The sequence below is a fragment of the Lynx canadensis genome, chromosome A3 (genome assembly GCF_007474595.2).
Source record: "Lynx canadensis isolate LIC74 chromosome A3, mLynCan4.pri.v2, whole genome shotgun sequence".
In the NCBI taxonomy this organism is placed as follows: Eukaryota; Metazoa; Chordata; class Mammalia; order Carnivora; family Felidae; genus Lynx; species Lynx canadensis.
Genome location: NC_044305.1, coordinates 23,222,448 through 23,237,171, shown reverse-complemented (window position 1 = coordinate 23,237,171; position 14,724 = coordinate 23,222,448). Strand labels below are relative to the sequence as shown.

At 40.2% G+C, this 14,724-nt stretch overlaps 1 protein-coding gene across 1 annotated transcript in view; it reads right to left on the bottom strand.

Annotated features, from left to right (window-relative positions):
- The window catches only part of RBM12 (RNA binding motif protein 12), a 34,760-nt gene extending 21,743 nt beyond the window's left edge, over nucleotides 1-13,017 (bottom strand). The window contains 13 exon segments of the mRNA XM_030309701.1: nucleotides 1,421-2,335; nucleotides 2,337-3,070; nucleotides 3,073-3,318; nucleotides 3,321-3,341; nucleotides 3,344-3,376; nucleotides 3,379-3,456; nucleotides 3,459-3,641; nucleotides 3,644-3,664; nucleotides 3,667-3,738; nucleotides 3,741-3,813; nucleotides 3,816-4,254; nucleotides 7,126-7,210; nucleotides 12,906-13,017. Coding sequence (XP_030165561.1) covers nucleotides 1,421-2,335; nucleotides 2,337-3,070; nucleotides 3,073-3,318; nucleotides 3,321-3,341; nucleotides 3,344-3,376; nucleotides 3,379-3,456; nucleotides 3,459-3,641; nucleotides 3,644-3,664; nucleotides 3,667-3,738; nucleotides 3,741-3,813; nucleotides 3,816-4,232 — 2,793 coding nt within the window. The 5' untranslated portion in view covers nucleotides 4,233-4,254; nucleotides 7,126-7,210; nucleotides 12,906-13,017.
- Nucleotides 13,018-14,724: the final 1,707 nt, after the last annotated feature.

The window sequence follows — 14,724 nt, the reverse complement described above, 5'->3', positions numbered from 1 at the left end:
TGTTTATAGTATAATGTGACACATCTTTAGAACATTTTAACTAAGAAGGAAAGTAACCATAAGTAGAGCCTTTTGTATCAGTGAGCAGGATGTTGTAAGGCAAATGTTTTCATGACAAGGACACTTACCAACCAGAACCCATGTGGTCCTCCTGCCTTAGTGTCCTGAATGCCAAAGAAAAGAGTATGAAAGGGCAAAGAGTCTCAATTCTCTCCCCTCTGGCAGCTGCACTTGTACTCCTTATGAAGAATTTTTATAAATAGGCTCCTGATCAAACAACTAGACCAAAAAGCCCCCAAAGTAACAGGATTAAATGCACATCTATGGAACCGCTTATGGATCTTTTATTCTATAACACTATTGCTAACAAAGCTAACAATTTCAACTTCAGTTAAAAAAAAAAACAAAACTAGATATAATAATGCTCTTTCTTATAAATGGACCCTCTTTGTTTAGTTACAGGCCAAAATTTCACACAAATTTGGGACAGAACAAAATTGCCAGAATATCAGTCCATCATGGAGAGGACTTCAAATCCAGCATCTTAAGCAATGATTATTACAAGTGGTTTCGGGTTTTTGATGCCATCCAAACAACATGAACAATTTTTAAACTGACTAAACTAAAACGTGGCGGTCAAACCAAAAAGGCTCTGGTAGGTAGAGGACTCCATATTTTATTTTTGTGGCAAAAGTACTTATTTCACACAGTTTTAAGTGTGACATTAGAAATCAAAGTTCAAGGTTATAGCACAAACCAAGTGTGGAGTTTTATATTAAAACAACAACAACAAGAACAGTTCTGCTCATTTACAAATGAGTCAATTAGGCAAACAAAAAAGCAGCAACTTCAGAAGCAGGACTGTCTATACAGCAAGAACCCTCAAGAAGCAATAAAGGTACATACAGTGAATCTGTATACAGAGATTTTATTCAATTTTAAAAGAAAATGAAGACTTTAGACAAAGCTTTGACCCTATAACAAAGCAAATCTGTCCAGCTTTAAACCAAATTCCAAGAGTAGCCAACTTCTATTTTCAGCAGCTGGCAAGAGCACCCTTAATGAGCTCTTGACATTTCTATTTTCTTCATCTCATATGATATAAAAAAAACCAATCTAGAGACTCCTTGATAAGCTTTATATGGTCATTTGGTTTACAAATGGTCTCTAATGGTATGCCAAATCATTTTTGTGTTCTCTCCAGATAGCTTTACTGTAACATACAGCAATATTTATACTGGTAGTGAATCTTCTGTAAACAGTCAACCAATGCTCTATGTTATAGAAACCAATCTATATGCAATTGAAACAATCCACAGGTTCTAACCTGGAAATACTAGGAAAACAATCTGGATGCATTAATCACAGCACTATGAAGATCTACCCTATAAAGAATTGATGTGAACAGCTACCCTAAGACAAGTTTTACTTTCCTTGAGCCTATAGGTCTGTCATTTAAGTCAATGACAGCAGCTGTGGCTTCATCCCGAGATTCAAAGGCCACCATGGCTTCGCCTGTGGGCATACCTTTTTCATTGTATTTTAAACACACTGAGCCTGGGATCACTTGATAGCCATAAAAGAAATCTAAAATCTCATCAATAGACACAGTAAAGGGCATATTCTGCACTTTAATTACTGTTGGTCCTGGTTTTCCAGAACTAGATCCAAAGCCAGGGGGTCCACCAATGTGAATTGGGCCAGGCCCAGGCCCAGGGCCAGGCCCAAAGGCTGGCGGCCCACTCAAATGCCCAGGTGCACTTCCAAGACCAGGAGGGCCACTTCCAAAACCTGGGGGGCCACCTAAACTACCAGGGCCATTTCCAAAATTCTGAGGGCCTCCTGCAAATCCTGGCCCACTTAAATTATTTGGTCCACCTCCAAAACCTGGAACATCCAGTCCTAGACCAGGCAAACCACTATTTCCAACTGAAGGCATACCAGGCCTAGCATCACCAAAGGCCCCTCCTAATCCTGGAGGAGGGAGTGGTGGCCCAAAGGCATTCGACCCGCCAAAATTACCAGGAAAGTTAAATGGAGGCCCATTGTTGGCCTCCTTAGATCCTACAGTCAGGAAGGCATGTTCTTCACCTCCTGCACCAGGCATTCCTCCACCGGGCATTCCCGCACCAGGCATTCCGGCACCGGGCATTCCGGCACCAGGCATTCCAGCACCGGGCATTCCTGTACCAGGCATTCCCGCACCGGGCATTCCTGTACCGGGCATTCCTGTACTGGGCATTCCCGCATTGGGCATTCCCGCATTGGGCATTCCCACACTGGGCACTCCTGGAACTGCAGGATTACCTGGCACAGGTATCTTTAACCCTTTTTTTTCCTTGGGCAGGGGGATTTTTCTCAATTTCTCTCATATCTTCTAGAGTAACTACATGAACAAAAGCTTCTCTCCCGTTAAGTTTTTTACGGTGTAAGCGTTCAGACTTACGTGCATCATCTTCATTTTTAAACTGAACCAATGCCTGTCCTAGACCTTGCCCATTGTTATCAACAAGAACATGTACAGCATTTTCATCCACTGGGATTCCTTCTAGGAACTGAAGAACATCCATCTTGGTAATGCTGAATGGAATATTTGTTATGTGAGCACAGACTTTGGCAGAGCTGACATCCCCCTCCGGATTTAACATCATTTCCCTCTGGTCATAGCTGAAGTTCTGCAGTCTTTTACGAATCATATCTATCTTTTCTAGCATACCTTTCTTAGTAATTGGATGAACTTGAATAAAGCGATTGCCCATGTATTGTTTATGACGACACAGAGCAGCCTTATAGTCAGCCTCATTTCTGAATTCTACGAAGCCTTCACCAGTTGCTTTCCCATTGGGTCCATAAGCGATATAAATACTATCTTCCACAATATCAACTTTTTAAAAAATCAATGACATGTTGTTTTCTGCTTCAAATGGTAGCCCTTTCAAGTAAACACAAAAACCAGCCCTCATGTGGTGATCTTGACCCGACCTTTTCTGCCCACTGGGCGATTTTGGACCTGGGAAGTGTCTGAGGTGGGGATGGGTTTGTCCAGAAGGTCCTATACTTTGCTTAAAGTGATATGGCCTCCAGCAGCTACCCACTGTCTCTCTGTGGCAGGACTAACTTCCACATAGCGTTGAATCATCAGCATTCTGTTTCTTTTCAAAGCTTCAAATGTATCTTGAGGGGAGAGAAATTTAACCAATCCGTTCCCATTATTTCGACCTACATGATCTTTCAACAAATGCACTGCATCAACACGGAGCCCATGGAAAAAATCTCTGACATCATTTTCCATTGCAGAAAAGGGCATACCATGTACATGACATACAGATCATCGGGGTTGATGGAAGTGGTTTCACACTGCTTTGAGAGTTCATCGGATAGGGTTAACAGGATTCAATGGACCCAGAAACACAGGGTTCAGGTTATTGTTCAGATTCATAGGTGCTCCAGAGCCTTCATTCCAGCAGGTAGAGGGGCCACAGGTGGCGGGTTCAAGGGTGGCATGCCTGACATGGGTGGCAGTGGGGTCATGGGTGGCACAGAAGGGACTGGGGGGATTGGGGGCACAGGAGGCACAGGAGGCAATGTAGGTACCGGAGGAGGAACTGGTATTGGGGGAATGGACGGCATTGGTGGCAAGATGGCATCGCTGGGATTGGAGGAATGGTGGTGGTGGGACTGTGTTCATTGGAGACGCTGTGCTTGGAATGGTTGAGCTAAACGTTGGGCTCCCAAAGAAGCCCCCATATTTGGAGGAGCCGTTCCTATGCTGGCTGTGGAAAATGTCTGTATGTTTTTTGTTGCTTTCATGAACCGGATTTAGCGGCAGTAACTACACTGGGTGAAGGATTATTAAAGTTAGGTACTGTTGTAGGCAAGTTTACCCTGCCACCCATTCCTGAGCTAGGTGGCGGTCCTGATCTACTAGCATTTGCTGGTGGTATATCTAAGTTGGCAGTTTCAAAACGCCTACGACTCAGTTCAATCATATTCTGCATTTCCGTTTTACTACTCAACAAAAGTGTTACTTTTGACCCTTTAATTGTACCACCTGTGCGCATCATACCAAGCCTTGCATCTTCATCAGTGGCAAAAACGATGAAAGCCTCACCCAGTTCACCCCCTACAATATGCACGCCCCCATCAGGGATGGTCAATCCAGAGAAGAAGTGGCGAATGTCCATGGTCCCCGCCACAATTGGGAGACCTTGCAAACGGATGACCACAGCCATGCTGCGCTGAAACCACACACACCTGCAGATGAGAAAAAGGCAACGGCCAGGTCAGACTCCTGTTCATCACACCAAGTTTTTAGCTACAAGAATGACCAGCTACCTTATTAGGCCCTCAAACTATCTCAAGCAATGTAGGGTTTTGTTTTTTTTTTTTAATTTGAATATTCTAAAAACTGAATATTATGTGCCGTTTACAATGTAAAACCTAGACAATTTTCAACTTCCAAAAGGCATTAATTCTGTAAACAGAAGTCAGTCCTATCACTCAAAGTTTCAGGAAAAAAAAACCACCATAATGAAAGTAAAATCACCAATTATATCACTCAGACCACTAATTATTCAGTAAGATTTAAAAGAAATGTGTAAGTCAGATCAGGACACAAAGTTTAACAGTCTGCAGGGGGAAGAAAGCATGCAAAGGATGTAATCAAAGTTAATATTTAAAAGTGACTTAGCATTTCCTTATAAACTGACCAACTTTGTAGAATTATCAGTGTCATTTTATATGACTCAATCTCAAATGCAAAAGAGAAACAGGAACTGGAATACTAATGAATTACAAATAATTAACACTAAAGTAGATTCAAGTCTCAAATGAGAACTGATTCCATATTCATCCTAAACTCTTCAATCTGCATTACCAGCTCTATTTATTAAAGAAAACTACATATGGAATTAGTTACTACAAACAATATTAATACATACTAAGAATCCAAAGAACTACTGAATAAAATAGCCAAAATCTTAGTTATCCATATTCGTCACTCCAAAAATAGAACCTGGTTACAGTGCCATTCACCAAAGCTTATTTTAATTAAAACTCAGATCCAATGACTCATTCCCAAACCTACCAATACCACACAACATTCATTTTTCTCACAGAAGGCTGATAATAAAAAAAAAAAAGGGTATTTTTTGTTTTAAAAAGAACTAGGGTATATAACCATTTATTCAGTGATTGTTATAGTCTCCTACCCAATGTAATTCCTGTGGAATTTCTAGGAACTCACTGATCTCCTTAGATGTCTCATGTTTAGTCGAAAAGAAAAGTTTCTCCCAGATTTAAGGTAAAATTTCACTATTTCAGTTTTTACGGCTTTCAAGTGTAAATGCAAGGGCAGCCCTTTGTAAACTGATACAAAACAAATTCTTGGGACTAGAAAAAATATTAATTTGAAATTTATGTGGTCAATAACATAGGATATTTTCCAATCCATCTAAATATCAACTTTTAATATAAACCTATTAGAGGCACCTGGGTGGTTCTGTCGGTTGGTTTAAGGGTCTGACTTTTACTCAGGTCATGATCTCACAGTTTGTAAATTTGAGCCCATGATCAGGCTTCGCGCTGACAACATGGAGCCGTTTAGGATTCTCTCTCTCTGGTCCTCCCTGACTCTCTCTCAAAATAAATAAAGTTTAAAAAACATATACATATATAACTAGCTCTGGGACCTCAGGAAAATTATAAATGACTTGAGTTTGGTTTAACACCTTTTCAAACAGGAATATTAAAAGACCAAAGTTTCCTGCTGCAAGCTCTAAGAATCCTGTAAACCTCATGAAAATAGTTTTTCATGTCAAATATTATGTGAATACCAATTTGATGAAATAAAATCTGTAATTATATCTCAACATTATGACTGCTGTACACAAAACAGAAATATACTGTTTGGCTTTGACAGTTTTCTCACACACATACACAAAATAAAAGCTACTTTCAAATTTAATCCAGAAAGATGGATTGGCAAACAGAAAATGCTCTTATAAGACCATTATAAAACACTGAATCTGGGTGAGGAGGAAGGGAAGCCTTTTGTTTTTGGTTTTGCAAGAGTCAGCAAGAAAAATTAATACTAAAAAATTAATCACACCAACAAACTCTTTTCTCTTATTTACTACTTAGCAATCTATATGAAAGCTCATCAAGACAACTCCAAGTCATTAAATTCTCATTCCTTACTATCTCTAGCATATTAGCTATATGCCAAAATTAAGACAGTATTCCTGTTCAACTTTAAAAAATGCTTTATCATTTAATCACTATATGGGGGAAACATCATGGATAAGTAGTCTAGGCACCCAAAAAGACTGAGAGAGATGTTAGTTTACACTGGGACAGTAAAATGGGAATTTGATATGGTCCCAAGAACAGAAAATTAAACACAGGGCTAAAGTGACACAACAGCAACTCTTCAAAAACCATCTGCTACTAGAAAAGGGATGTAGTTGAAAAGTCTGCGCAAAGTACATACGAAAACATGACACTGAAAATCTGCCCAGATACCAGCTAGAAAAAGGCTGAGGATTAAACCAAAAGTAGAGCATAAGACTTATTCATAAGCCATCTAAAGTGAAAAACATTTTCACGGTTCCAAAAAATATGAAGTTAAGATCTGCTATTCTGCTACTAAGCGCCTGTTTGACAGGTAAGTCACTTCAACTACCTTGAGCCTACCTTGTTATTTAAACAAGAGGGTTAGATTCCAATCACTAAAGTTCCATCTAAAGTCAAAATATGTATTCTAAGACATATGACCCATTATCTATACCTATACCTCAAAGAAATATTAAAAACCATACCAATAACAAGCACCTATATTTGTAATTAGTCTAGAATGCTACAAGAGGAAAAAAAACAGCTACTTACTGCCTAATAATCAGGAATTCAGCAGGAGAAATGCATCTAAATAAGACTGACCCCCCAAAGAAAGCAACAACTGTTCAAAGCACCCAGTCCACCCCACCCCCATCCCTCAGATAAGACTGTTAAAAAAAAGCAAAAGAAAATCCCCCACAATTCAGCTGCTACACATATTTTCATGTTACTAAATAAGCTATCTCATTTTAATTTGTATTAAAAACAAACCCTCTATTCAAAATCTCTTACCTGATAAAACAAGAGATGTATTTTCTTAACAAGAAGTAGAGGCCAAGTCAATCCTGTGGGCAACCAATTAAAACCAACTTTTAGACTGCAATAGAGAATAAATGGAGGCAAAAATCAATGCAGGAAACACAAAACAACACGCACAGGCCACACTGAACTGTACATTATGAAGGCGAGTCTGAAACCACCAGAGTACTTCATTAGAATGCATATAAAAAAAAAAGAAGAAGAAAGAAGAACACATGTACCAAAATCCCACACATGCTTCTTACTTGGTATTGCTTTCAAATTTGAGTATCTCTCAAAACATAATATATTTACATACATTAAGAATGTGCCATAAATTAGTCCAAGAATGAATCAATTAAAAACAAAACAATCATAAAGCTCAGCTTCACAGTTGATAATTACTTTTATTACTTGATGATTAACCAGTCCAGAAATTCCATCAACACAAGTCCAACTATGACCTATTTCCTTAGGTCCCACCAAATGTTTGATGAAGAAGCACAAGTTTGCACAATAACAGTTCCAAGACAAATGACAGTCATCAATTCAAGTGTACTTATAGAAATTCTTGGAATTACTTTCAAAATATTTTCCTTTGCACCAAAATAGCATCAAGAACCAAGAAATATAAATGAAGAGGAAGTTCAGGCTCTAAGGACTAATTCCTATTTAAAACCAATGGGGTTCAAAATCTAAGGAAAAGTGCTTTTTCCTTCTAACACCAAAACTGTTCCAAGAAACTCATAAAACAAAAAAACAAACAAAAAAAACTAAACTAAAAATGTCTGGCATATTAAGAATACCTCCCAAAGTAAACGAGTCACTCATGTCTTACTGGAATTTCTCCCAAACCATGAAGTTATAAACAATTCACAAGCAACACAGAAGACCAAATGATCAGACAATTACTTTCAAAAGATCATTTTTTTTAATTTAGAGAAAACAGAGAAAAAATTGTCACTGTTAAGTATTAAGATTACCAATAGAACACTACTTAGAATGATGCACATTTTTAACTATCTTTCAAGATACCACCAGTGCTTAATATTCATCACCAAAAAGTAAAACTTTAAAAACTTTTAGTGTTACTCTAAACTTTTTCTAAAGGACGAGCTAAACATCTTGTAAACAATTACTCAAATTACTTAAGAATGAGATTTTTTTTTTGCCACAAAAGCTATGCAAATGTCATTAACAATGCTTTCAAAAGCCCAGAGCACTGTACCATTCTTTTATATGTTGTACAAATCAGTTCTAATTATGTTTAAAGAGTTTTAAAACTCTTTATTTAAAAGCCACACCTAAAAGTTTATCTAACAGGTCACAAAGAGAAGCATGAAATAGAAAAAAGCCTGCTTTAGGTAAAGGCTGTACTCAATGAGAAGAGCAAGAATTTCTGCAATATTATTTTCTAAATGTACTAGTTGGACTCTATGACCAACAGAACCAGAGTAATTTTCTAGTTAAGCATTTGTGATTAACAGATGATCTCCTACTGGAGATTCCAATTCAAAATGTCTGGTATGGGGCCAGGACATGTGCCCTGAAGATAATAAGGGAACAGGTTCCCAGCTTCTTCCCTTCCAGACCCAACAAGGTTCCATATGTCCATCTGGAGAGGAACAAGATCAGAGTCAGCCAGTTAAGCCCAAAGGAATACACCAGGCCTACATTCAAAAAATTTCTAAAGGGTTGCCAGAGATTACTATAACAAGGAAATGTCTCATTCCACAAGGGAAAAAAAGTTGAAAGGCCCAGGTGAATTGGCAGATGCTCGTTCAAATTTTACATTGTTAAATTTAAATCCCCAAATCAGGGGGGCGCCTGGGTTGGCTCAGCTGATTAAGCAATCCAACTCCAGCTCAGGTCACGATCTCATGGCTTGTGGGTTCTAAGGCTTGTGGGTTTGAGCCCCGTTTGGATCCTCTGTACCCCCCTCTCTCTGCCCCTCCCTTGCTTGAGCTCTCTCTCTCTCAAAATAAATAAACATTTAAAAATAAATAATAAAATAAAATACAAAATCAATCTAGGCATAAATTTGTGAATCTTTTCTATTTAAGCAAAGGGGAAGGCCCATATCCATATCAATCCATACCAAGTAAAAGTATGCAGAAAAGTTCAGGCTAGAAGCTAGAAGCTCACAACTCTTGGTGTTCCACCTCTTCCTTCAAATGGACAAAGTAAATCAAAACTGAGAACTGAGTGCTTTTGTTTTCAACACCTCACTTTGTAAAGAGCACAACAATTTAAGAGGCACCACTGTTTTCCAAGAACCTACTCATCCCTGGGTTCTAAATTATCAGCTAGCAATGGAATGAAGGATCCCAACATGAAAAATCCACTCCAACCAGCTTAAGCTTTCGTGAATTTTAGAAGGGTAAGACTGAAAACAATTCTATGAAACAAAACATCTAAAGCACATATTTTTTTAACCTATTCATAAAGCATAAAGATAGGAAGGAGAAAATGGGCCCAAAGTGCCATTAAATTCACTTGTATCAGAAGATCTAAAACAAGAAGATTGCTCTAGTATATTTTTCTGCTTTATGTTAGGAATTAATCCTAACATAGTGGCTTTACTTCAGCTTTACAAATACCAGAAACATGAACAAATTACAAATACTTGCTATGAACATTTAGCATATTATGACACGACATATTTTCTTATTTACTAGCCATTTCAACCATTTGAGATTTCAGAATAAAATGACAACAATCCTCTTTATCAGGAAGTCAAGGTACAAACCAGAACTTAACCATTTCCACTCTTCATCTGGTGATAAACATCAAAAAGTGAATTTTAACTTTGTTCAGTAATCAGATACAGAAGAGCCAAAGTTCTTTAGATTCAAAAAATACAAAAAGCAGCACCCCTCAAATGTCACCTCAGACATGAGCAACAGAGAACCAATCATAATGGGTACAATGCCATAAGCCGAATAATCACAGTATGGTAGGCATTACAGGAAAAAAAAAACAAAAAAAAACAAAAAAAAACCAACAGCTTCATCCACTTGATTGTGTTCCCAACCCCAAATGGATCACACTTCAGATTCTGGAATCATTCTTAATGAAACAATTCTTCTGACACTGAGGGACATGAATCCTTTAGATAGCTCGTTACTCAACTTTCCCATTAGCCTGCAGTCAGTTATCAAAAGCAGCAAACCAAAAGACATTTCTAAATAAGAGATATATTCCTCCTGCCAAAACGACTATATTATTTTTCAATCCCCCCCATGCCAATAAATATGTCCATCATCTTACTTGATTTAAACTTAAAAGCAACAATATTACTTCTAACCTAGCCAACCATGTAAACCCTCCCTATCGGTCTTAAGACTTGAAAGGTGGCTTGAAATTTAATAAAATAAACTCTTTGCAAACCAGAAGGTATATGAGCGGTGGTAGTAAAGTGTGTTAAACTATCAATTAGGTGAAGTTATTTTTCTGTTTAGCTGACCTAAAATATTTAACATTCATTTATATCACGAACATTTATTAAGCACTTGTGGCCGGGGCAGAAGATACAGAAATGGACGACAGTCTCTAGATTTTAGGGATAGATATCTAAAAAGCATCTTTTGTGCAACCATTACTGACTCTTAGAAGTTCTTTCTACAACATCTACGGAGGAAAACATTCATTCAAGCTGAAAGATGAAGTGCCTCTCTACAAAATGGAATGAAAACAGTATGAACATGGTCACCGAATTCCAGGAACACACTGGCTGACAAAATCAAGTTTCACATCTAAAAATTGTACCAATAACCCCCAAACTCGCAATATGCAACCACTGAAACATTTGGCATGTCACAAGAAAGTGAAAGAAGCCAGAAGTATACTGATATTAGCACATAACAATATGTCCCAAGTAATCACAATGGTTTCTCAACCTTCACATTTTTCACCTAACAGATATCATAAGAAAAATACAAATGATGCATTACAATCCATAAAATACTTAATTGAGCATATAAAGATAATATAATGCATTCCCTGTTACGTTAAAAAAAATTTCCAGTAATAATACTGAGCACATCCCTCAACTTTATACAAACAGGGCAACACATTTCATTTCTTAAAAATACCATAAAATTATTATAACCACCTGTAACAGTTCTTTCAACTTTTTATAATCTTGGAAGATGCCCTGAACACAATTACTTCCCACAAAGTCCAGAAATCCTCCTTTCGTTCAAAACCACCAAATTTCAAAGACAAGTACAACCCAGTCTTGTATATTTCTGTAATTAAACAAACAAACAAACAAACAAACACGAAACAATAAGCCTGTATGTGCAGACTTGTAGGACACTTTTCAACTGCAAACGCTCTGAAATACATTAACAATACAAACTAGATTACAAAGTCCAAGGCAATACATGTTACTAACACTGCATTTTACAAAAATCACACCATTTTAAACCATTCAATCAAGAAGCTGTAAGAGAAATACTCCAGTCATAAGTCTCTCCTTCAACAGTCCTTCAGTTGCAATTACTTTTTCTCTCGGGTTATATTGAGCGGAATTACACTATTCTTGAATAATACAGAATGGTTCCGAACAACTACCACAATTTACATTAGGTCACCTCTGGAAATCCAGGGTTTTAGGACGGTTCTAGGGTCCAGAAACCTCTCCTACGGAGCCTGCAACACAGTATACAAAACTCCCAGCATGTTTTGTGCTGAATAACCCAAAGTAACTTTCACCGTAGCCTTTTAGATTTTTCACTATAAAGCACACATTACAGGCACACATAAAGTCCATGCATTTGCAATCTGGCAGCTAAGCCTCCTGCACTGGTATCCAACCCCAACACTAACCTGTAGATCCTCAAAGCCCCTCCCACCTATTTCACGTGGCTGCCAACTAGCACCTCCAGCTTCCGCTAGACAAACTCAACTCACTCATCAAAAGCACCCAACCTCCACATTCTATTGCACCTCCTCCTCTTTCAGAGCGGGAGGCTCTCTCCCAAGGGATATGTAAAGGTGGTCCTCACTGCAGCCCCTTCCCTACTTGGGGACCAAAGATCTGGTACCTCACTACAATTCTCAGAGGCCTGGTGGCGTACTCACCCCCACTTTTCTCGCTACAGAAGCCGGCTTCTCAAATCGCCGACACCCTCGAGGGTAAGCCCCGCCCAGCGCTGAGCCTGGGAAGCATTTCCCTGCAACCCCCTCCACCTTCAGGCCACGAAGGCGACCAGTTTTGACTTCCTTCCTAGACTCAGAGGAGTGTAACGACTACAGCTTACTCCCCATAGATGTGTCCGGACTGTAGTCTCCTTTTCCTGTTAGGCCACCGGGGCCTCCTTTCCACTTCGGAAGAAGGGAGTGTCCTCACTACGTTTACCTCCTCAGTTCGGGACACAGAGATGGAGTTACAATCTCTGTCTCTTTTGGGAGGCGCAGAAAATCTGGCTCATTCGGGATGTAGGTGTGTTTTCACTGCAATCCCCGTTAGTTCTCAGGCCGCTGGGCCACCCAGCTGTGGCCTCCTCCCTCAGACCACGGGGGCGTCCTCACTATGGCCTCGTCCCCACTTCGGTATGCAGGCTTATCCTCTCTTGCGTCCTTCCTGCATCCTCTCAGGCTTCAAAGGCGCACACGGCGCCCCAAGCCCCCGCAGCCATGCCGCGACCCTTTTGTGTGGGGCGCTCGCTGCGGCGGGCTCGGAGGCCTCCGAAGGCCCCGCCCCGGGCCACCAAGGGGCGGCTCGAGCCCCGCACAGCCCCGCCCGTTCCGGGCTGCGGGAGTCTTACCGGGGAGAGCTGCGCGGCACCCGAACCCAGACCCGAGTTACCCCCCGCGCGAGTGCCTCCGCCCCGCGGCCGACAGCCCCAGCCCGAACGGCTTCCCGGAGCCCACAGCAGCCACCACCTCTTTCGCCGCTTCACAAAATGGCCGACAGCCCGCTCGGCAGCTCCGCGTTCCAACAGGGGCGGGACGGAGTGGTGACATCACGGGGCGGCGCGGCGCAAGCGCCGGAAGGTTCTTGAGCAATCTCCCGGAAGTTGCGGGTATTTGTGGCGAGAGGGGCTTCGAGTCCGTACGTAAGACGTTTGCGCACTAGCCCCGCCTTAGGAGAAAGGCGCTGCTCGGTGAGATGGGGAAGAGAACCTGGGTGGTCCGTTCACTGCGGAACGTTGTGCAAATTGCTTCGCTTCTTATTAAGAGAAGAAATAATGCCTTCTTCGCGCAGTGTGTCGAGGATGAAGTGGACCACAAAGTAGTGCCCGGTTCTGTTGGCGATGCCCTAACAAAAGAACCAAAACCTAATTTTTTTTTTCCCAGTTAAAAATGTAAATCCAGGGAGCCTTACCTACTAGTGTTCATTAACGGACTGCATCTTAGTATTAAGTATTGTATTTAGTATTTAGTATTACTATATTATAGAAAAAATTATTCTCATGCTGTGCACTCCCCCTGCCTATACTCAGTTATCGTGATTGAAACCATTATAGAAATGTAAAGATGGATAGAAATTAAGATGGATACATTCATGCTTCAGCAAGGCTTGACTTTGAACAATATTTTCCCTCTCTTCCTCATTCTTAAAGCTTCTGCCTACCCTCTTTTTGTTTTGTTTTTTGTTTGTTTTTTGGTTTTATTGTTTTGGTAGAATTATTTGTTCCAGGAACTCCGCATCAATGTTGACCTCTCGCTTACCTCAATGTGTGTCTAGTAATGAGACTCAGATGGCCATTGCCAGCGCTAGTCATGAGACCACGATGAAGACCTAACCAATACGGCTCAAGTGCTACCAGGTTCCTATCCAAACCACCCAGATCCTGTATTTTCCTATAAAACTCCTTAGCCTTTTATCCACAGCGGGTCTGCAGTTTTGAAGGCATTAAGTCTGCTGCAGCCTCCTTTGCCTGGAAGTAATAAAACTACCTTTCCTCTTTATCCTCAAACTCTGTCTTCCTGTTATATTACAGCTCTGGAGTACAGAGGCTAGTTTTCAACATGATGACTATTACCAAAATTGAACTAATCTTCCAAATCAGCAAGTGAGAAGTCAACTGAGTAAAAAAATCAGGGACTATATTTCCACAGCTCCAACAAGCTTTTGGGAAGATTTGCGTGGCAAACTTGCCTGGTGCTAGCTCATTATGCCAAAAACACAAATTAGAAAACCCTGTCTCACTTTTAAACCAAACCTATTCTTCATTATATATCCTCTTCGCAGCTATAATATAGTGCATTAAAAATGAAACCTACTTAAGCGTCCAACTTCAGCCAGGTCACGATCTCGCGGTCCGTGAGTTCGAGCCCCGCCTCAGGTTCTGGGCTGATGGCTCGGAGCCTGGAGCCTGTTTCCGATTCTGTGTCTCCCTCTCTCTCTGCCCCTGCCCCGTTCATGCTCTGTCTCTCTCTGTCCCAAAAATAAATAAAAATTTAAAAAAAGCAAAAAACGTTGAAAAATGAAACCTACTAAGTGCAATTTGGTATCCAGGATTGGTTTCTGGAATAGAAATAGGGCATTAGTGGGAAAGTTGGTGAAATCGGAATAAAATCTGAAGTGTAGTTAATAGTAATGTACAGATGTTAATAATCCCTTAGTTTTGACAAATATGC